The sequence below is a fragment of the Perissodus microlepis genome, chromosome 16 (genome assembly GCF_051167445.1).
Source record: "Perissodus microlepis isolate ML-2025 ecotype Zambia chromosome 16, ASM5116744v1, whole genome shotgun sequence".
NCBI lineage: Eukaryota > Metazoa > Chordata > Actinopteri > Cichliformes > Cichlidae > Perissodus > Perissodus microlepis.
In genome coordinates this window covers 24,704,277-24,725,664 of record NC_140476.1, presented here as the reverse complement: position 1 = coordinate 24,725,664, position 21,388 = coordinate 24,704,277, and the positions used below count along the sequence as shown (strand labels likewise).

Here is a 21,388-nt window from a genome sequence, read left to right as displayed (position 1 = left end):
CCTTTTAAAACAAAGCGCTTCCTTTTAGTGTTTGGTTTGCCACTCAGGTACTAATAATTGGAATGTAATTTGTTATGATTGATTTTTAAGCTAACATTTCTAGTCATCATGCTTTTTTGCCAACTTATTTATTTTTTGTTTTTTTATTTTTTTATTAACTTGGATTGTGTCATGTCACATTTGCAACTTTAAAGGTAGTTGTTCATTGTCAAATGTTTCTCATTTAGCTGTGTAATTACATTACCTAAGAGAAGCCAATGTAGCATTTATTCAGATTAAATATATATATATTTTTTTTCTTTTTTAAAAGAGGAATATTTGACAATGCGGCAGGACTTATTTATAGACTTATTTATTGTGCTCACTTGTTCTGTTTGTTCATTTGTTTGCATGCATGATTTTTAGAGGGAAGCGGGAAATCTGTTGCATCTCTAAGTAATCATGACCCTCGTACTGCTGTGCAACTTCGCACTGCACTGAAGCGGCTGAAGGAGATCATGGAGGGAAAGAGCCAGGTAAAACAGAAACTCCTCTATATTTGGAAACATTTGTTTACCTTTAGTATTTCATTATAATATGCCTTTTCTAGGAAAAGTGTGAATGTTCAGTCCAGTTCAAAGGTTTTGAGCGCTAAAAGTGAACTGAGTTTGTCTGTTTTTAATCAACAATGTCATAAATATGGCCCAAGCCATGCAATACCTCTCTAGGGCTGTGCCATATCATCCTCAATAATACAGTAAGCATCTTTACCCGATGCAAAAACAGCATATTGCAAAGTTTTTGTTGTAGCGATGCCATGCATTTATCTTCCCCAGTGTGCACAACAATAAGATAACCCTGGTGTACATAAAACAGAGCACAGTACTACAAATGATGTCACTGAAGCACTTGGTAGTATGACCAAACACTGGATGGAAATGACTGCAGTTACATGGTGGGAAAGCAGGGCCCAAGATACGACATTATGTCACAATCTTGCGCAGCTCCTGAAGACAAGGTTGGCTTATTTTAGTTATTATTGAACTACAGTGTTCAGTAGTAATTTTGTACTTTTACTGCTGCATAATGCCGCTGCATTTTTACTTACATACAAAGGTGGTAAAGCTTCTGGGCTGCCATCCCTCAAGACTTTCTCCTTTGAAGCAATGTACTTTCTGGGATTGTAACATCTAGTTCTTTTATTGAATGAGAATGCTGCTGGGACCTTTTTTTTTTTTTTTTTTAGAGAATTGGGAAGTGAATTAGGAACTCAATTTTTCCCTATATTATCAAAAATGTGGTTCTTGCAAATTTCCTTAGACTATTGGGATGTCATCTTAAGGTCATATCACCCATACGTCTCTGTGGATGAAAGCAGCATGCTGTGATGTTGTCCCCCTTCAGGACAGCGATCTGAAGCAGTACTGGATGCCAGATAGCCAGTGTAAGGAGTGCTATGACTGCAACGAGAAGTTTACCACCTTTCGCCGCAGACATCACTGCAGGCTGTGTGGGCAGATCTTCTGCAGCCGCTGCTGCAACCAGGAAATTCCCGGAAAGTTCATGGGCTACACAGGTAGGGTCCAGATATTACTTGGTTACAAACGTATCAGAAAACTGTTTGTAATCCACCAGAATATCTTGCATTGTCATTTTACATCATCCTACATTAATGTTAAAAACTGAGTCAGTGTCATTTTTTCTGAATTGTGTCACAATAATGTCATTTTCAATACTTTGCTTCACCCAATGTAGGTCACACAGTTCTCTTGTGTTAAGGAACGCACTGATGTTTAACCTGAATCCTGGCTGATATCTGTCTCGTTGACTGTTATCAGCAAATCTACAAAATAAAATTATATTTAATGATGTCATTGGGCGATACTTCTCTGTAAATAGGATTGTTTTCATGAGTAGATAAATAACCTTGGTGGAAACGTTCCTCTATCTAAGCACTCGTGACACTTTAGTGAGAATAATTCCTCCTATTTCTATTAACTGTCACTCTTTCCTTCTTTACGCCTCTTCCTGTCTTGGTCTGCCTCTCTGTGTTGCCAGGAGACCTGCGGGCGTGTACATACTGCCGTAAATTAGCATTAAACTACGCTCACTCAGCTGACTCGGGCTCCATCGGCGAGGATCTGAGCGCCTTGTCTGACTCTCCCTCCTCTGTGTGTGTGCTGGAGCCCAGTGAACCACGGACGCCATTGGGTGGGCGCAAGTCCAGCAGGAACATCTTCCTTGAGGAGGACCTGACCTGGCAGAGGTGACACAAATGCACACTTGGTGGCAAGTTATATCTGAGAAATTTTAATTTACATACCCAGATGGAATTGAGCTTGTAATACACTGTATGTAAAACCTGATTTCTGGCACTTATGTTTGAATGATTTCCAGTTGAGTTTGAACAAACACAGGTAGAATACAGGCTTTCTGCATGATTCCTTCACTATCAGCTCTGAACTGATGGTTACAGTCAAAGAGTCAAAAAAGTGTCCTCCTGTCTTTTCCTGACCACTCTTATAAAAATACTTCATGTTGTAAAGTTTGAGTACTCACAGGGACATAAAAGAAGAGACACACACTGCTCAGAGAATCAGACTGGGCAGTCATGTGACACCTGTTTTTAATGCTGCTCTGATGAGACATGGGCTACTGGAACAAGGCTTACATGGGAACATGGAAGTGTTGGAATGCTACTATGCCAGCCAACTAAGAGACTTGGCTGGCACATGTAGTAACTATGAATGAGAACAAGTCTGTAATGACTATGAAGTACCTGGTAGCTCATTAGAAGAAACCTGCTATCAAAGCAGGAGATTCAGGGGAATAATAGTGGTTAGTATGGACATAATGACCCAACCCTGGTTAGAAGAGAGCAGTGTGGCTGAGAGAGATGATGCTTAACCACCTGCAGCAACAGATGTATCTATTGAGGGCGCAGCTCCCCCAGCTCACCGACAAGGCCCTGTCAGAGGAGATGCTTCAATCCAATTCAGTTTTATTTATATAGCACCAAATCACAACAACAGTCGCCTCAAGACACTTTATATTGTCAAGTAAAGACCCTACAATTGCAATCGGACACTGTTTGACTGTAGCCCAGTTCCTCCTGCCTCCACGCTGCACCTCCAGCCGTCATACTTCTTCCTGTTCACTAAAGTCTGTCATGAAGGATCCGTCTCTTAGTGGAATCATGCTGTTTGATGTCTGCTCATCTTTTCCTTGCTGGATTTTCTGCTTCAGTGTGAAGTTTGTAGGTTCTGTACTATGTGCTTGATTAAGACCCATCAAGCTGAATCATATTGCACATGCCTTTAACATGTGATTCTAATTATTTAAGAATCTGCTTAAAGCATAACTAATCTCAACTTTCCTTTTGAAAAATGGTTGACGATCTTTTTTTTTTAAAAGATATCTTTACCGTGCACAGAACAGACCAGACAAATTGTTAAATGAGTCTTCAAAGACTTATCTGTTTCAAACTTTCTCCAAGCATATGTGCATTTTACAACTTGTGCTTGTTTGGTTGCAGTTTTAAGTCTGTGTGCTCCCCTGCTTTTTCTCTGTCAACTTCCTTCAAAGAAAATCTGTTTCCTCTCTCTCTCTCTTCTGGCATAGAAAAACTCCTATTGGGATGAGAAAGACGTGAGTCTTGCTGTTTGTTTCATTCTTTTTCTTTTCGTTTCTTCTTTTTTTCCACATGTGTCTCAGCTTTAGCGGTCAGTTAGCAGAGGCTAATGCTTTCTAGCTCTGTAAAGAAAATAGTCTTCTGCATTCTGAAATCTACTGATCATAAATGTGGGCGGAGAACAGAAAGGAAATGCAAGGACTGCAGGAAGAGTCTAAATCCAAGTTTGTGTGTTGTTAGTATGATTCACCAGGAGCCTCAGAACAGCGGCCTCACTTCAAGGCTGACCACACTGCAGGAAGACGTAGGAAAATCACCTGTGAGGAAGAGGTCAGTCGCTGCTTTTTGTTTGCTTGTACAAATTACATTATGCACAGTGTGTTCCAGCCTCGTTCCGCACAGGTAAAGAAGAATTTTGGTTTTCTCCGTGTTTTCTTCATGCCAGCAGGATCTGAAGTTTTTTTTAGATCACCTCAATCTTTATCCAAAAACAACAAGCTATCCAGATCATTGCCGCATCGAATAATTCTGTTTCCTACTTCATTCCTATATTTCTCTGTCTCCATTTTTTACTGTTATTTTTGTTATTATCGTTCAGTCTTCATTTAGTAAGGTCATCTAATGGAAATTGAGTTCTAGGACTGGATTTTCCAAAGCTGCAGTCACACTGGGGGAAACGGTTATTGTAGACTGTGGCACAAACAGAATTGCTGTGACTGAGTGCGAAGAGCTTGTGATCTTGTTGCATTTTAAATGGTTGCTTTGAAGCCAAGGATCAGGGCTGCGACCACTCTGAGTCAGTTGCTGTCTTCAAAGAAACTTTGGTGCATCAAGAGGACAATAAAATATCAATAAGTCTGAGTCAGACTGCTGTCAGTTTGAGATTGAATTGAGTTAATTTGGTAATTCCACGCATCTGTTTGTGGTAACAATTGTAATACACTGGTGAAAATCATAGTAGTATTCCTGTCTATTGCAAATCTGTTGCACATACATGCACATAAATTCACACTAAACATAAATCCACACGAGCTGCATTCAGAGTCCTGCCAGAACCTCCGAGATTTGAAATCAAATTTTCTCCACCAATAGTGACGTTGCTGCAGGACAGCAGCTGAACTGCAAAAAGACACATGTGCTCAGCAACCTATACGAGTATTACTAGAATGCAAGCAGTTGAACTGAGTCGTCTGTTGCGACTGAAGTTGGGCTCGTCGGTGCAGACTGACTCAGAGTGATTTCAGGGAGTCAGTGTTTCTAAATAAGACAGGAATTATTTTTGATAACCGTCACCAGTTTGTCTGAGAGTGTTTCCACTCACTGCAACATGAAATATTGAGATCATGACCAGAGAAGTAATTTTCCAGAGGCAACACAGTTAATTGTATCTTCTGTTCTTAGCAGTAGAAGTTTATAAAGAAAGATTATTGAGCTCAGCTTTTCAGCTTATTTGTGTCTCAGTCCAGAACAACCTTGGGTAAAAACATCTGTACAGTTTAAATAGCTAGAAGCCATGAATGTGAGTGGTTCCTGTTTCTCTCAGATCTGCCAGTGTGACCACCATGACGCTGGATCGCTCTGTATCCTCTATGGTGCCTTCCTACGACAGCTCAGTCAGCCCGCCAACCAGTCGATCCATGTCAGGGACCAAGAGCGGCACCAAGCTGGACCACAGTGAGGAGGAGCGAAAGATCCTGCTGGTAGCTGATTTTTCCTTTCTCTTCTTCTGATTTCATGGTTCACAGTTCCTCGTTGTTGTAACACGATCTGAGTGATGCCAACCAGTACAACATGTCTTGTAGGATTCCTCTCAGCTGAAGGATCTGTGGAAGAAAATCTGCCACAATAGCACAGGAATGGAGTTTCAGGACCACAGATACTGGCTCAGGACTTACCCAAACTGCATTGTGGGAAAGGAGCTTGTCAACTGGCTGCTGAGAAATGGAACCATCTCCACCAGGTACGATTGCATTGGAGCAGGGCTGAGGAACTCGAGGCCTCGAGGGCCGGTGTCCTGCAAGTTTTAGATCTCACCCTGGGTAGACACACCTGAATCAAATGATTAGTTCATTACCAGGCCTCTGGAGAACTTCATGACATGTTGAGGAGGTCATTTAGCCATCTAAATCAGCTGTGTTGGATCAAGGACACATCTAAAACCTGCAGGACACCGGCCCTCGAGGCCTGGAGTTGGACACCCCTGCCCTGGAGAAACAACAATGCTTATTTTCTTCTAGTGCATTAAAGGTGTGCGTTTCATAAACATCGTTGGACAGATCTTTGGCATCTGCATCTGCATGCACATGATTAGGAATTTTTCTAAAAGTTTCTAATAGTTTGGTAAATGACTTTTTATGTGTACATGCATGAACGGTTGACTGACTTCCCCTGCTCATTTTGATAAAAATATATTAACATGTTAAAAGCTGCTCTCACTCATGTTTTACTCTGGTTTTTCCATGTTGCAGGGCACAGGCTATTGCAATAGGCCAGGCATTAGTAGACGGTCGCTGGATCGACTGCGTCACACACCACGACCAGCTGTTCAGGGACGAGTATGCGCTCTACCGACCTCTTCAGGTGAGAGCTGCTTCCTGCTGATACACAAAGCCTGCAGATAGTGAGGGAAAGCCGAATTACAGAAATATTTTAGGATACCGTCTAAGTTGTTTTACATTTGCTGTAATCCACATTGACTCATTGCAGCAGTTCTATTGATTCAATGGGGTGGGCTTGATTGCTCAAGGGGGTCATACCACTGATTATTTCAGTGAAGGTTAATGTGCAGACTTTGACGTCACGCTGTTTGATCTTTAGAGCACAGAGTTCTCAGAAACCCCATCTCCAGACAGCGATAGTGTCAACTCCCTGGAGGGACATTCAGAGCCATCTTGGTTTAAAGACATCAAGTTTGATGACAGCGACACAGAGCAGCTTGCAGATGAGACTGAGTACGCCATGCCCAGTACGTATCTGTGTGACACTTTATTCAGTGTTTTATCTTTGCAACTGAAGCCTCTTTGCATGGGGTTTGGTTTTAATGAATGTAAATATGTTGCAAACTGTGGGAGATTTTTGTATTTCTACTAATTTTTTAATTGACACATGTCATCTACAAGCTCTCACATTTTACACCGTATTTACCTTCATATCGTTTCTCTGCATTCCAATCTGTGTGTGTGTGTGTGTGTGTGTGTATGCATGCATCTAGACTCTGCCAGCCCCAGCAAGAGGACGTCAGTTAGCAGTTCCCATTCTGTGGTGGATAGTGATTCAGCCGCCTCTATAAACCTTAACATGGAGCAAAACAATGTCAACTTTCATGTTAAGAAGCAGTCCAAATATCCACACGTGCCTCCTGCTGCTGAGCAGAAAGGTAAATATTCCCTGCTGCGATATGACCTGTACGTGAGGATCCTTGGCCACAGTGACATCGTCTGTCATTAGGAGTTTGTAAATTGGCCATAGGTGTGAATATGAGTGTGAATGGTTGTCTGTCTCTTTGTGTTAGCCCTGCGACAGTCTCTGCAATGAAATTGTTTTGTGAAGCAAAGTATTTATGCTGGGTCTGTGGTAGAAGCAGGGCCTATTCTTCCACAGAAGTGCAGATAACATGCAGGTAATTCCACGTGCTGTCTCAGTTTTTTTTGCTGATGGATTTCATTTCCTGTTTTTTAGATTTTTTAACAAAAGGAAATGCCTGAGTGAAAATCTAATAGTTGTTTGGAAGTGTTTAAAAATAACACTTTCTTTTTGTTTTTTAAACAGAATTTCTTTTGTCCGAGGATGGAGTGCAGAACATTGTCATAACTGATGCATTCATCAAAGGTACGAACTCTGCAGATCCTCACTGATTTAATTAGTAACTCACTAGCATATCTGACTAGGTAACCAAACTTATTATTCTGGCCACAGAGTCTCTGTTCAACCGTCGTGTGGAGGAAAAGGCTAAAGAGATGATGTTCACCCCGCTGGGTTGGCACCACAGCTCTTTGGATCAGCTCAGAGAGGAAAACGGGGAGAAGAAGGCCATGGAGAGGCTGCTGTGAGTGGATATGGCACCACTGTGATTATAGAGCAATAGTGTCAAAACTAGGGCTGCAAACCACAAACTACCAGTTTGCATTCACTATTTACTTGCTATAGAATAGTCCTTTGATATTGGTATGTAATAGATATAGACATATAACATTAGCCCACAAGAAGAGGTACAAATAGATAAATAAATATAAACAAAAACACAAGTGTATCAAATTAAATCAGATGTAATTTAGGACACCATGTTCGAACCTAAGGGTGTCCATAAGTGGACATGGCACCAGGACACCCTAGGCTGCAGGTCGATGATTGATTTTGTCGATGACCAGACCTGCGGCCATATGTTCTGATAAAGAGAGGGGCTGAGCTGTCAACTGATCGCCACCTGGTGGTGAGTTGGATCAGGTGGATGCTAAACGTATAGTGAGAGTGTGCTGGGAATGCATGGCAGAGGTCCCCGGTCCGAGAGATCTACGTACTTTTGGCAGAGCTTCAACAGCTTTCCAAGGGAGACTGGGGACATTGAGTCCCAATAGACCATGTTCTGCACCTCCATTGTCGAAGCCCCTGCACGGAGCTTGGGCTGCAAGGTGGTTGGTGCCTGTCGTGGTGGTATTCCCTGAACTAAATGGTGGACACCAGAGGTGAAGGGAGCCACCAAGCTGAAGAAGGAGTCCTATCGGGCTTGGTTAGCCTGCGGGACTGTAGACAGCCAAGCGGAACACAGCTCAGGCAGTGACTGAATCCAAAACTCGGGCGTGGGAGGAGTTCGGGGAGGCCATGGAAAAAGACTTTCGGACTGCCTTGATGAGATTCTGACAAACCGTTATGTGACTCAGGAGGAGAACTGCTGCTGACTTAGACTGAGAACATTGTTGGGCAGTGGAAGGAAAGCTTCGAGGACCTCCACTGGCACGTCTTCCATAGTCTGGGGACAATGAGGAGAACTCGTCTATCTCTGGGGACGAGGTTACTGAGGCAGTTAAACAACTCCTCTTTTGGCAGGGCCCCTGGCGTGGATGAGCTTCGCCCTGAGTTCCTGAAGGCTCTGGATGTAGTAGGGCTGTCTTGGTTTATATGCCTCTACAATGTTGTGTGGACATCAGGGGCGGTACCTCTGGATTGGCAGAGACTGGGGTGGTGGTTCCCATGTTTAAAAAGGGGGACCGGAGGGTGTGTTCCAACTGTTCGGGGATCACAGTAGTCGGCAATAAGTCGGACTTTCAGGTGGGTGATGGATTCCAGCCTTTGTCACCAATTCTGTTCGTAATTTTGATGGACATAATTTCTAGGTGTAGCCAAGTTGCAGAAGGCTTTCACTTAGGTGGTCTCAGAATCTCATCTCTAGGAGGCAGCTGGGGAGAAGGAGGTCTGGGCTTCTCTGCTTGGGGTGCTGCCCCCACGACCGGGCCCCAGATAAGCAGAAGAAGATGGATGGATGGGTGGATGGGTGGATATAATTTAATTGTCGCCATAGTTGACATTATTGTGCTACAACAGCCAAAACCGTAAACACAGCTGTGAAGTTAATACTAAATATAACCAAAATAAAGAAAAGAATTCAGTAAAAATGAGGTAAAAAGCTCCAAAAAAAGCTTTGAAGATGACAGTAACTTAGAAGGTAAGCTGCTGGCATTTCTACATGGTAGGTTTCTAACCACCTGCCTGTCTGTTTAGTTCAGCCAACCACAGCCACATGATGGCGCTGCTGCAGCAGCTGCTCTATAGCGAGTCGCTATCTCTGTCCTGGCGGGATATCATCGTACCCGTGGTCCGGCAGGTCGTGCAGACGGTGCGGCCCGACGTTCGCAACTGCGATGACGACATGGACATCCGGCAGCTGGTCCACATCAAGAAGGTTGAAGCCAAACTGTAGCCGCAACCACTGTATTCATATTTAGTCTAATTAACTACATAAACAGTATAGTCAGCTCTATGAGTAGCTGAGTTACATTCAGTTATAACTGAATCTTTATTTGTGGTTCAGATTCCTGGAGGCAAGAAGTTTGATTCAATGGTCGTAAATGGCTTTGTGTGCACAAAAAACATCGCCCACAAGAAGGTAGGGTCAACTATTGTCATCATATGAATCTGCAGTTATATCAAGAAATACAGTAAAGGAATGTACCAGTTGTTGAATGAAATATGTAAAGAATAGCTGATAGTAAACTAATCCGTCTGACCTGCAACCAGATGAACCCCTACATCAAGAACCCCAGGATCCTGATGCTCAAGTGTTCCATAGAGTACCTGTACAGAGAGGAGACCAAGTTTACCTCCATTGACCCCATCGTCCTACAAGTGAGTCACTCCAGCAGTGAAACAGCAGAGGAAACGAGCCTTTTCTGTGCTTTTCTGAAAGAAGCTTTCTTTGTCTCCACCTCAGGAGCGAGAGTTTTTGAAGAACTATGTGCAGCGCATCGTGGATGTCCGTCCAAACCTGGTGTTGGTGGAGAAGACGGTTTCTCGTATTGCTCAAGACATGCTGTTAGAGCATGGCATCACACTGGTCATCAACGTCAAACCGGTCAGTTTAACGTCAGTGTTCCACTCAAAATATATAGTTTACTTTCTCTAGTTTTACCTTTACCAACAACAGTTTCAGTAATAGTTTCTTTTGCAGCACTGTCACAGTGGCATTAATGGTGAACTGAGAAAAAGGTATTCATTGTATGCACATTTAATACACCGAGAATTAAAATTCTTTCAGTAGGTAAGATTATTACATTTCTGTCACCTGCTCATTTTTATCACAGTTTTGGGTTTCGAGTGCAGCCAAAATCACAGCAGATTGGTAGAGGCATCACATCCTGCCTTAATAAATGTTGTGGAAAGGTGCTGGACATGCAGGTCTGAAATAAATAAATCACTGTGATGCACTTAGGTGGGCACTAAGTTAAATTTGTCAACTTTGAGATGTAATCTGCATGTAAAAAATGGATGTAGTCATGACGACTGACCATATCACAACAACAGTCGCCTTGAGCTGCTTTATATCGTAAGGTAAAGACCCTACGATGACGCAAAACCCCATTAATCACATGACCTCTGTGATCCAGCACTTGGCGACACTGGATATGAGAGGGAGATGCCTGTGACCTTGTAAACGTTGCCAATGTAACACATAACTTGTCGATCACAAGGTGGGACAGCCCCAAAGAATACCATGTATCCCGTCTTCCTGTACTCTAAGCGGAAAGTGTTTACCGAGGTCACAGATCAAAGGAGCCGAAGGGTCATTTTCTCATAGACGTCGGTATAACCAGATTTCTCTTTGCAACCAGAGAAATTACCCTCTACTGTCTTTTTCTTAACTTTTGAGACTCATCTTTCTCCATCTTTAGTAAAAAGTCTGTGCTGTGAGATGAAACAATTGAAGTGTCTACTAATAACAGGAAAGAATAAACCCCTTCTCCTTATGGCGTTCGTCAGCGTCGTCAGCTTTGTACTTAATATTTGTGGCATTTCACGTGTATAGGAAACCCTCCAATGTATTTACCACAGCTCATTGGTTTTCTTTGCTCAAGTTGGTGGTCTGATCAGTCTCCTGCCTCAGTGTTGGGATTAGTGTAACTTGTTGTCCTCTCACTTCACATTGCTAGTGTATAATGTACGTGGTCACCTCATTGCTTCTTGACTTTTCTTGTGTGTATGCTCTTTTACTCTGATTCATACATTTTAAAGAAACAAAGCTTGGTCTGGAACATCATCATCATCAAATGGACCTGCTAGAAATGTCTTTGAGGAGATGTCTTTGCTCAAGTGTTCATTTTTTTCCCTCCTTTTTAGCAAGTTTTGGACAGAGTGAGTCATATGACTCAGGGAGACCTGGTAATGTCCATGGACCAGCTCCTCACCAAACCTCGTCTGGGGACCTGCCACAAGTTCTACATGCAGCCCTTTATACTGGCAAACAGTAAGAAGCACACACTCCTCTCAGTGGACGCTGCGGCAATGATAGGGCACGCTGTCATTCTTTCTCTTTGTCCTTCCAGGTGAGGTGAAGACATTGATGTTCTTTGAGGGCTGCCCTCCTCATCTTGGATGCTCCATAAAACTGCGTGGTGCTTCAGAGTACGAGCTGGCCAGGGTGAAGGAGATCATCATGCTGATGGTATGCGTGGCCTACCACTCCCAGCTGGAGATCTCGTTCCTCATGGATGAGTTCGCCATGCCGCCCAGCTTGGCACAAAGCACTTCGTTCCCCTGTCTGCTGGAAGGCGCCGCTGCTTCAGAGGAAGAGGCAGATGGAGAGAGGCCAGGGAGCGAGAACAATGAAGAGAGCCCAGGGAAAACTGCAGGAAGTGAAGATTCTGCATCTGCAGCACAGACTGAGGATGAAGGGCTTCCCTTAGACTCTTCATCTAAAAATGGAGACATAGAAGCTCTCCAAGACCCAAAATCACCTACCCCATCTGTCCGAAAGGATGAGGCTCCTGCAGAGACGAGGACCTCCTCTCCATTTTCCAACCCTCCTGCACCGCCCTTTTCTGTGTCCCCTCCATTCCTCATGGAAGAAGACCAAGAGATGACAGGCTCCGACACGCTGATCGCAGCATCTGATGGGGATATGGGGGGAGAGGCAACGCTGCTGAAGCAGGAGTCGTTAGGTTTAGAAGATGGTGATGGATCAGAGACACCAACTCCTAAGTTGTTCAGAGACCCCCTGCAGGATGACACGGGGATGTTTGTCGCAGAGCAGGTGGCTTCATCTGACGACCGCCTGAAGTCCATCTCTGCAGTGTTCAAGCAGGAGCTCAAGGACGTCATCCTGTGCATTTCTCCCTTCATCACATTTAAAGAACCATTCCTTCTCACACCAGCTGGCATGCACTGCCCCAGCAGGGACTACTTTCCTGAGCAGGTACCTTAGTTTACTTAGTTTCCTGCCTGCACTTTGGCGCTGTTTCCGAATTTTTCCCTGATTCACAGACCACTAATTTGAGTTTTTCCACGCCTTGTAGGTCTACCTTTCTCCTCTCCTCAACAAGGACCTGAAGGAACTGGACGTGCGCAGAAAACGGCAGCTCCTTAAAGACTCAGCCCCCTCCTCACTGGTTGGAGGACAGACCAACGGCGTTGTGCAGCCGAGGGCCATTGAGTTCCTGCCTTGCCACAGTCTGACCAGCACCCGCATTGTAGAGCAGCTGAGCAATTGTCAGAATTTGGCCGAGATGTTGGCGGACTACAGAGCAAAGGGGGGTCGCATCCGGCAGAGAGAGACCCATGACCCCTTCAACTCTGCCACAGCTGCTGCCAGTAGCCAGAGCCGGGTGGCTGATATACCAGGCAAACCATCAGTGAAGAGCGAAGGAGAAGAGGAGAGGCCGAGCAAACAGAGCGAGATGAACTGGGCCCCCAAGGTGAGCAACGTAAGGCCGATCATTCTTCAGCAGAACAGAATTTCAAACCATCAAAATGTTTTAATCTGACACTGCCAGGCACAGTGAGACACTATTTGTTTAGTCTCCATATATTTGTAACTTCTGATAAATGATGCATGCTTGTGTGATGTGTATTTACTGCCTGAACATGAGTTCCAGCCTTGAGGTTTCAGTTTCTCAATCGTTATCTGGTGAATTCAGCTGAGGAACAGAATCTAAACAGATACTAAAAGTCTGATGTTGTTCCTTTGTTAAATTGTCTATTGTTTGTTTATTTCATTGTCATTATTTCTCAGAGGTTTGTTGAGGTGAACTAGGTTTAAATCTTCAAAAAGAGTATTTACTTGTAGATATTTAAAAACAACAGTTTGAAGGACGTAGCCTACTAGGGTCTATTTAGGGAAAAAACATGTCCATATATGGAGCTATATTGATACAAATGGTCTTATCATTTAAAATATTTTCTCACCACACACCAAATTTAAATCAGAGGAAATGCAGAGGAAAAGGTGGGTTTAGTGCACAAGATTCTGTATTTGCCCTATTTGGGAATATCTTTCTTTGTGAAATTTTAGTGAATTGACTGTTGGAGGTTTAAATGAACTGCAGTAATGCAAACACACACTATGTGCTCAAAAGTCGGGCTGTGCGATATGACCAAATTCTCATATCCCGCTATAAGACATTTACCGTCTCGACAACGATATATATTACAAAATTTTACATTTTGTGTAAATTCTGTGAATCTCAGGCAACTCGACTGCGTGAAGTGTTTTGAGCTGGGCGTCGTGTACCTGGAGTCGAGTGTTACATAAGTTGAAACAGCCGCAGTTTTCTTTGTATTTATTACACAGCGTGCTGCGGGCAAAAGCCTGTTCTAAGGTTTATTTTTTAGCACCTGACGGCTCTTTTTAGCTTCTCCGTAAACACTGCATAGTATTTCGCGTGATTCGGTTTATTTTGAAAAATCTCAACAGGATCTTCAGCTTTATTGTGAAAGGTTTATGTGGAAAATAAGCAAGCGGACGGCGGAGCCACTCAATGGTTTTACCGTCGTTGTTGTTAATGACAACGCATGAAAACAGTCGCTTGTCTGTCCGTAGTGTGGTTATATTAAATATAAGAGAAAGGGAGAACCTTAAGAAATTCTACAGTGATCCATCAAAACCATGAACACATATTACCGTAAACAAACGATAGCATAATATGAAACGATAGATGTTTTCATATCGTCATCCGATATATATCTTTATGTCGAACAGCCCTACTCAAAAGTACTGGGCGAGACCTTTGAATTCAGGTTTTTGCAGTTCAATTTAGGTATTTAAAATCAAGCAGCTAGCAACAGTGTCTGTCATTACAAGCATTAATAAAGAATGGGTGATTCTAAAGAGTTTACTGAATTAGAGTGCGATACGGTAACAGGATGCTTCTGTTGCCACAGGTCAGTTTGTGAAATGCCTTTTTTTCTAGATATTTTACAATCAATGGTTTGAGTGGTATTGCAGACTGGATCCATGTAGGAACCAAAGCAGCGCTGCCATGAAGTGGCAGACTCTATAAAGATACAGATGGAGTCACTGAGCACTGACATCATAGTAAAAGTAAAAGCTGTGTTTCAAACCGCTTCTGACATTAACATCAGCACAAAACCGCTTCATGTCATGGGTTTTCATGGCTGAGCAGCATCTGTAGACGTCATGTGTAGGTGTCCCAGTACTTTTGACCGTATAGTATATTTGTAGTACAAATTGCTCAGCATTATGCTTGACGCTGTCACTGGTTCGTGTGTTTAGCTGCCTGTCTGTAGGGGTATTAGAAATGGCTGAAGTAATGTGCAAAAGCACATTCAAGGGAACCTTTTAGTAGAAAGTGCCTTTGCATCCTAGTTGCACTGCTGAGCCAGGACTCCTCAGCTTTGATTTAAGAAGTGTATCGAGGTGTTTGAACTTATTCTTTACTTTTCTCATCCTCAGCTGGACTGCCTGAATCCCATCAACCATCAGAGGTTGTGTGTGCTTTTCAGTAGTTCATCTATTCAGTCCAACAATGCACCCAACCCCTGTGTCAGCCCATGGTAAACCGGTCATACAGAGATAACCTGTAAATAAGATCTGAAATAAAAGAGAGAACCTGGAGTCACTGCCCTGTGTTTGTCAACAGGATTGTCACGATGGAGTTTTATGGCAAGAACGACCTCTCTCTGGGTGTTTTCCTGGAACGATATTGTTTCAGGTACGACAACAAAGACGTGTCTTAGATTAATGAGATGAGATTTAAAAAGTTGGATTCTTGGAACATGTAATGTGTTTGTGTGGATGTTCACCTGCAGGCCATCCTATCAGTGCCCCAGCATGTTCTGTGAGACTCCCATGGTGCATCACGTCCGTCGGTTTGTGCACGGCAACGGCTGTGTGCAGATTGTGTTGAAGGAGTTGGACTCCCCTGTGCCTGGTTATCAGCACACAATTCTCAACTACTCCTGGTGCCGAATCTGCAAGCAGGTCAGTAACAGTTCAGATAGACCATCTGGGGCCTTACTGTATGGTGTGTGTGTTCGTTTTCTATGGTCGAGCAATTAATCAGTCAAAAGCAGCTTAAAGTGTCCTCTGCTGTGTTTGTATCTTAGGTGTACTCTGCCAAATGTGATGCCACTGAAAATTCCACTATTTGTATGAATGAATGAATGAAAGTGGTGACCCGGTCTTCTCACCATGCTTCTCTTCTCTCTGTCTGTAGGTGACACCGGTGGTTCCTCTCTCCAATGACTCGTGGTGTATGTCTTTTGCCAAATACCTGGAACTTCGCTTCTATGGTCACCAGTACTCCAGACGGGCTAATGCAGAGCCCTGCGGGCACTCCATCCACAAAGACTACCACCAGTACTTCTCATATAACCAGATGGTGGCTTCCTTCAGGTAGTCATTCACACTACTGCATTATAGCCATTATAGTGTCAAACAACAAATGGGTCAGAGAACAGAATGCAATGATCTCATGAATCTCATAAAACCTGTATTTTATTCACAGTTTACATGAAGTTTACACCGGGAAAATGTTGCATTTTAAATTTGATGTCAGCAACAAGTCTGAAAAAAGTGGGGACAGGGCCATGTTTGACATCCACTCTTCTTTTAACAACCGTTCTTAAATGTTTGGTAACTGAGGAGAACAGTTGCTCAGCAGCCTTCTTTTGCCTATTTTTCATTTCATGATGAACCAAATGTTTTCAGTAGGTGAAGGACTGCAGGCAAGTTCAGCACCCGGACTCTTTACTACAAAACTATACTGTTGTAATACATGCAGTATGCAGTTCGCTATTGTCTCGCTGCAATATGCAAGCAATTCCCTGCAGAAGACCTGCTCTCTAAAACCTGTATATACCTTTCCCAATGTGAAAGCTGCCAATTCCAGGTTACCTTTTGGATTTGTCTGACTCCAGAACAGTTTTCATTTTCTCCCGAGTCATTTTGAAACAAGCTTTGAGCTCTGGCTATGGCTTCTGTTTAGCTTCTTCATTGCATGATAGAGTTGCGCTTGTGGATGACATGGTGAGCTGAGTTCACAGACGTGCAGTGACAGAATCATGCCTGTTTTTAACGCAGGAACTCTGAGGACCTGAAGATCACAGGCATCCAGTATTGATTTTCTTAATAAAACAATGACGAAACACACACGTTTGACAATAATATACATTACACCACATCTCATGATAGACAGTACAGCTACTAAAGTACACAGACACACAAAAACACACATTTCAGTAATTTGTTGTTCACTCCCTTTTAAATCCAGTTTACAGGTTAATTGTGTTATCCAATACTCCATGGCCCAATAAATGTTTGTTTGCTTGTTTGCATGATTTGATTACTTCTTTGTAGCAATAGTAATTCTGATAAACACATAATACATAAATAGCACCAGAAACTGTACATATCCTTACCTTATAATTACCAAATTCCATCAGAACTATTTATTGATTATATCTATGATAATAACCAGGAGTTTGGCCTTAATGTAATAATTATTTACACATGGCTATTCATTTAAGTTAAAGTGTATTGGTATAAATGGTTCACAACAATACTTGTCTTAAAGCACTTTTAATGACAACAGTTTCAAATATGGGACTCTGTTTTTTCCTGTTTCTTCAGCTACACGTCTATAAAGTTGTTGGAGATTTGTCTTCCTCGGCCCAAGATCTTCATCAGGAACCTGGGACCATCCAAAACCAACCTGCAGCAGGACCTGAAGGACTTCACTCAGAAGTAAATACCACTGACTGAGCTTCAGCTCAAGAAATTAGTGTATTTCTACCACTACATCCTACGTTTCAGCTGTAATGTTAAGAGAATTGCAGATATGAGATCTGATACCTCAACTTCAGATAATTGATATGACTGTTATGGAGGGTACCCTTTAGATTGTTACGGTTTTTACTTACTTAAACACTGGAACAAGGTCTCAGTGCATGAGGTAGGGGTGTAGTAGCATGTTTACAGTAACCTGCAAATCCCCCCCCTCCCCCAGAGTCACACAGGTGTACTTGGCCATCGATGACCGCCTCACATCCCTGAAAACTGAAACCTTCAGTAAGACACGTGAAGAAAAGATGGAGGACCTTTTCGCTCAGAAAGATGTAGGTTCTCCCCACATCAGCGTCTCTTGTTGCAGGGGGTGTCTTGGGCTCATGTTGGTATTTATGTGCAGATGGAAGAGGCAGAGCTGCGGAGCTGGATCGAAAAGCTTCAGGTTCGACTGCAGGTGTGCGGCTCAGATTCTCCTCAGCAGCTGCAGGCTGTTCTCGAGTCGCTGGTGGTGAAGAAACAGAGTCTGTGCGAGATGCTGCAGTCCTGGAACAGCAGGTGAGAGTCGGAGAATATGTGACATTTGCTTTATTACATCATCCATGCAATAAAAATGTCATGTCACCATAGCAACACCAACACTTGGTTTTAATCCTGATTTCATACTTTCAGACTTCAGGATTTGTTCCAGCAGGAGAAAGGCAAGAAGCGCTTGTCTGTACCCCCCAGCCCAGGCAGACACAGGCCAAACACCACTGACGACAGCAAGGTCTGTAGCATCATTCAGTCAATGTTTGCATGCACTTCACTCAGTCACCCGTTTGCTTTACACGCTGTGTAGTCAGAGACCTGGGCTGTTTGTGTTTCTTAACCATGTAGTCTTGTCCTTACGACATAATGTTTTATAACTATGATGTAATATTATTGACTATAGTGACAGGAGTCAGCATCAGTATTGGGACACTGTGGATGGGTGGTGCATCCAAAACGCAACCTAAAAATCTGAGTTTACATCACTATTCACAGAACAAAGGTTTCAAGGTGTGAGGGACGCGTGAAAGGGACGTTCATAAAGGTTAATGTTAATGATCCGGTTTCTATTGAAGGTTCCTAAAGGGAATTCTTCTCCACATCTTCTTCCTCACTGTGTAACTTGACAACAAACCAATTAGAATGAATTTGAGACGTTCTTTCTGTTTTGTTTGTGGGTTTGAACAAAGCTTAGATTGTAGCTTCATGGTCCCCGTACATGCGATATCACAATATTCTTTTTGTGTTTTAATAGAGTGCTGTGGAGTCCTCCCCTCGTAACCCATCACCGGTGGTACAAAATGGTGAGAAAGGTGAGTTACTGCTTTACTGAGTGTGCTTTTGTGACTTCTCATTTAAAGTATTAATGTGAAGTCTTCACTTTACAATGTAAATCACCTCGAGGTGACTGTTGTTGTGTTTTGGCGCTATAAAAATAAAACAGAATGGAATTCAAATAGAATAGAATAATCCTTTAATTGTCCCACAAGGGGAAATTTGGTTGTAACAGCAGCCAGAAAGACACATATACAAACAAACAGTACACAGGACACGGAACAGAAACATACACAATTTTTACATATTTACATCAAGGACAGTGGTTACTATATACAGAGAGTACTTTACAGTTATTAAATGAAATAAAAATAACTACAGATAAGAGGCAAACCAGGTTGTAGTGCGAATCGGTTAATTAACTTATTGCAGTTACAGCACAGATGTAAACATCTATGTTTGTTGGGAGCAGATCTGATTGTACACTCTGACAGCTGCAGGGAGGAAGGACCTGCGGAAACGCTCCTTCATGCATCTAGGATGCAGCAGTCTGTCACTGAAGGAGCTCTGCAGTTCAGCAACATCTACATGCATCAGAGATGTTATTTTGGCCAGAGTCCTCCTGTCTCCCACCACCTGCACTGGGTCTAGTGTGCATCCCAGAATAGAGCTGGCCTTCCTGATGAGTTTATCCAACCTCTTCCTCTCAGCTGCCGATAAACTGCTGCTCCAACATACAACACTGTAAAAAAATGACAGATGCCACCACAGAGTCATAGAAGGTCTTTAAAAGCGCTCCCTGGACTCCAAATGACCTCAGCCGCCTCAGCAGGTAGAGTCTGCTCTGACCCTTCCTGTAAAGAGCATCAGTGTTGTGGCTCCAGTCCAGTTTATTATTCAGTTGAACACCCAGGTACCTATAAGAGTCCACTATCTCAATGTCCACTCCCTGGATGTTCACCGGTGTCAGTGTGGTTGGTCTGCGTCTCCGGAAGTCCACCACCAACTCCTTCATTTTCCCGGCGTTGATCAGCAGGTGGTTCTGCTGACACCAGTCTACAAAGTCCAGAGTCCACTGTCTGTACTCTGAGTCGTCCTCACCTGTGATGGATGAATTCAATTGTTTGGATTTCAGATTTTTGTGTGTTTGTTTAGATTTGACAATTTTATTTAAAAAAAGAACCAGTGGGATACTTGGTGCATATTGCATATTGTCCCAAGCATTTACGTTACAAGAAGGTAGTGTCCCAAAAGGTTGATTCTGTTCCTCTGGACGCAGCGTTTTCATTGGGAGAAACGTTTCGTCACTCATCCGAGTGACTTCTTGTGTCTCAGCTGAGTGTTTCTCCCACTGAAAGCGCTACGTCCCGATGAACTAACCCTTTACTTACCTGGATGATTGAGCCTGCATCAAGATGAGTCATCTTCTCCATTAAAAAGAGGTCCCTCCCTCGCTAGACTTGGAAGGTTAGGTTTATACCAGAGCAGCCAATCAAAATAGATCTACCAGAAAGGGAGTGGAAAGTGACAAAGAAGTAAGGGAGGGGTCTCACCAGGGCACAGTAGGAATGTTTTTAAATTGTCAGTCGTGAAAAGCTGCTCTTGTAAAGCTTTAAGATAAACATGAAGCTGGAAATAATAATAGGTCTCGTTTAAAGTAGAGTTGAGATAAAGAGTTAAAACAACAGTAAAGAAAAAAACATTTAAATATAAAAGTCGGGGATCATCGTGGTAAAAGCTCTGTTTCATTTTAACTCTTCGCCCCATAAAGATAACATTTGACGATCTCGGAGGAGTTTGACACCACGGTACATATCAATAAAGATGTGCTTTGGCGACCATTAGAATATTTTTTGCATTTTTTTTTCAAGGGTAACTGCATAGGCAGAGACCACCCTCACTAACTTCTGATGCAAAGCAGCCATCGCGTTATGTAGACGAGCCTAGAATATGAAAAACGCTCAGTTCAGAAAAGAACTTCAAGAGACAGCAACTGTTTTTATTCATGTCAGAAAGCGGGGAGCTTTGAGATTTCAGAAGATAAATAATTTTTTCTACAATTTCCAGGTTAGGGTGAGATCTGCTCAATCAGTAATATCCCTCCATGTTAAACCTTACTCAATGAAGCTGTTTGCGACACTTTGTTTTTCTCTGTCTGGCAGAGGACCGTCACCTCAGTACGCTGTCCTCCTCCACTGTTTCCTCCTTGCTGCCATCACCAGGAGATCCTGGAGCTGAGCCGGTCACACCTGTCCCCTCCTTTATTGAGCAGGACTCTGTCAGCGTGTCAGAAGGTTCGCACTCCTCCTCTAATCTTTATCGTATTTCGTGCACCGTTACCCCTGCTCTACATGCCGTGTGCGTGCTCACTTTCAGACGTCTTTGACGGACACCTGCTGGGCTCCACTGACAGCCAGGTGAAGGAAAAATCCACCATGAAAGCAATCCTCGCCAACTTCCTCCCTGGAAACAGCTACAATCCCATCCCTTTCCCATTGTAAGTACTGTGCTCTAGGTCTGCGGGCTGTTCACTTAGTCACTGATCACATAGTGGCTGAACTGAAGTGGTAGATATATTTGATAGTAAATAGAGAATTAGATACCTGTATAGTAAACAATACCATTAGGAAAAATAGTGTACTGTACTTAAAAGATGGACAAGGCCACTATGACATAAGCCATTTGTGTCTGGACTGGATATTTTGTAGACTCAGCGTTAGCATTTTAGCTTCCACTATGTTGCT

The 21,388-nt window shown here is 43.0% G+C and overlaps 1 protein-coding gene across 7 annotated transcripts in view; it reads left to right on the top strand.

Annotated features, from left to right (window-relative positions):
* pikfyve (phosphoinositide kinase, FYVE finger containing) overlaps positions 1-21,388 on the top strand; it is a 33,876-nt gene that overhangs the window by 6,570 nt on the left and 5,918 nt on the right. For 2 of the 7 annotated variants that reach the window (XM_084954958.1, XM_084954954.1), the window contains exons 4-33: positions 406-515; positions 1,384-1,555; positions 2,038-2,245; positions 3,601-3,627; positions 3,851-3,940; positions 5,154-5,310; positions 5,413-5,570; positions 6,079-6,190; positions 6,428-6,575; positions 6,822-6,986; positions 7,379-7,438; positions 7,526-7,655; positions 9,326-9,506; positions 9,636-9,710; positions 9,842-9,949; positions 10,035-10,175; positions 11,438-11,564; positions 11,644-12,512; positions 12,613-13,020; positions 15,009-15,109; positions 15,196-15,267; positions 15,365-15,536; positions 15,772-15,950; positions 17,187-17,300; positions 17,563-17,671; positions 17,743-17,897; positions 18,012-18,108; positions 18,625-18,682; positions 20,807-20,938; positions 21,021-21,141. In XM_084954958.1, the coding sequence (XP_084811084.1) occupies positions 406-515; positions 1,384-1,555; positions 2,038-2,245; positions 3,601-3,627; positions 3,851-3,940; positions 5,154-5,310; positions 5,413-5,570; positions 6,079-6,190; positions 6,428-6,575; positions 6,822-6,986; positions 7,379-7,438; positions 7,526-7,655; positions 9,326-9,506; positions 9,636-9,710; positions 9,842-9,949; positions 10,035-10,175; positions 11,438-11,564; positions 11,644-12,512; positions 12,613-13,020; positions 15,009-15,109; positions 15,196-15,267; positions 15,365-15,536; positions 15,772-15,950; positions 17,187-17,300; positions 17,563-17,671; positions 17,743-17,897; positions 18,012-18,108; positions 18,625-18,682; positions 20,807-20,938; positions 21,021-21,141 (4,756 nt within the window). The other 5 variants (XM_084954955.1, XM_084954956.1, XM_084954959.1 and 2 more) reach the window with 5 other exon arrangements.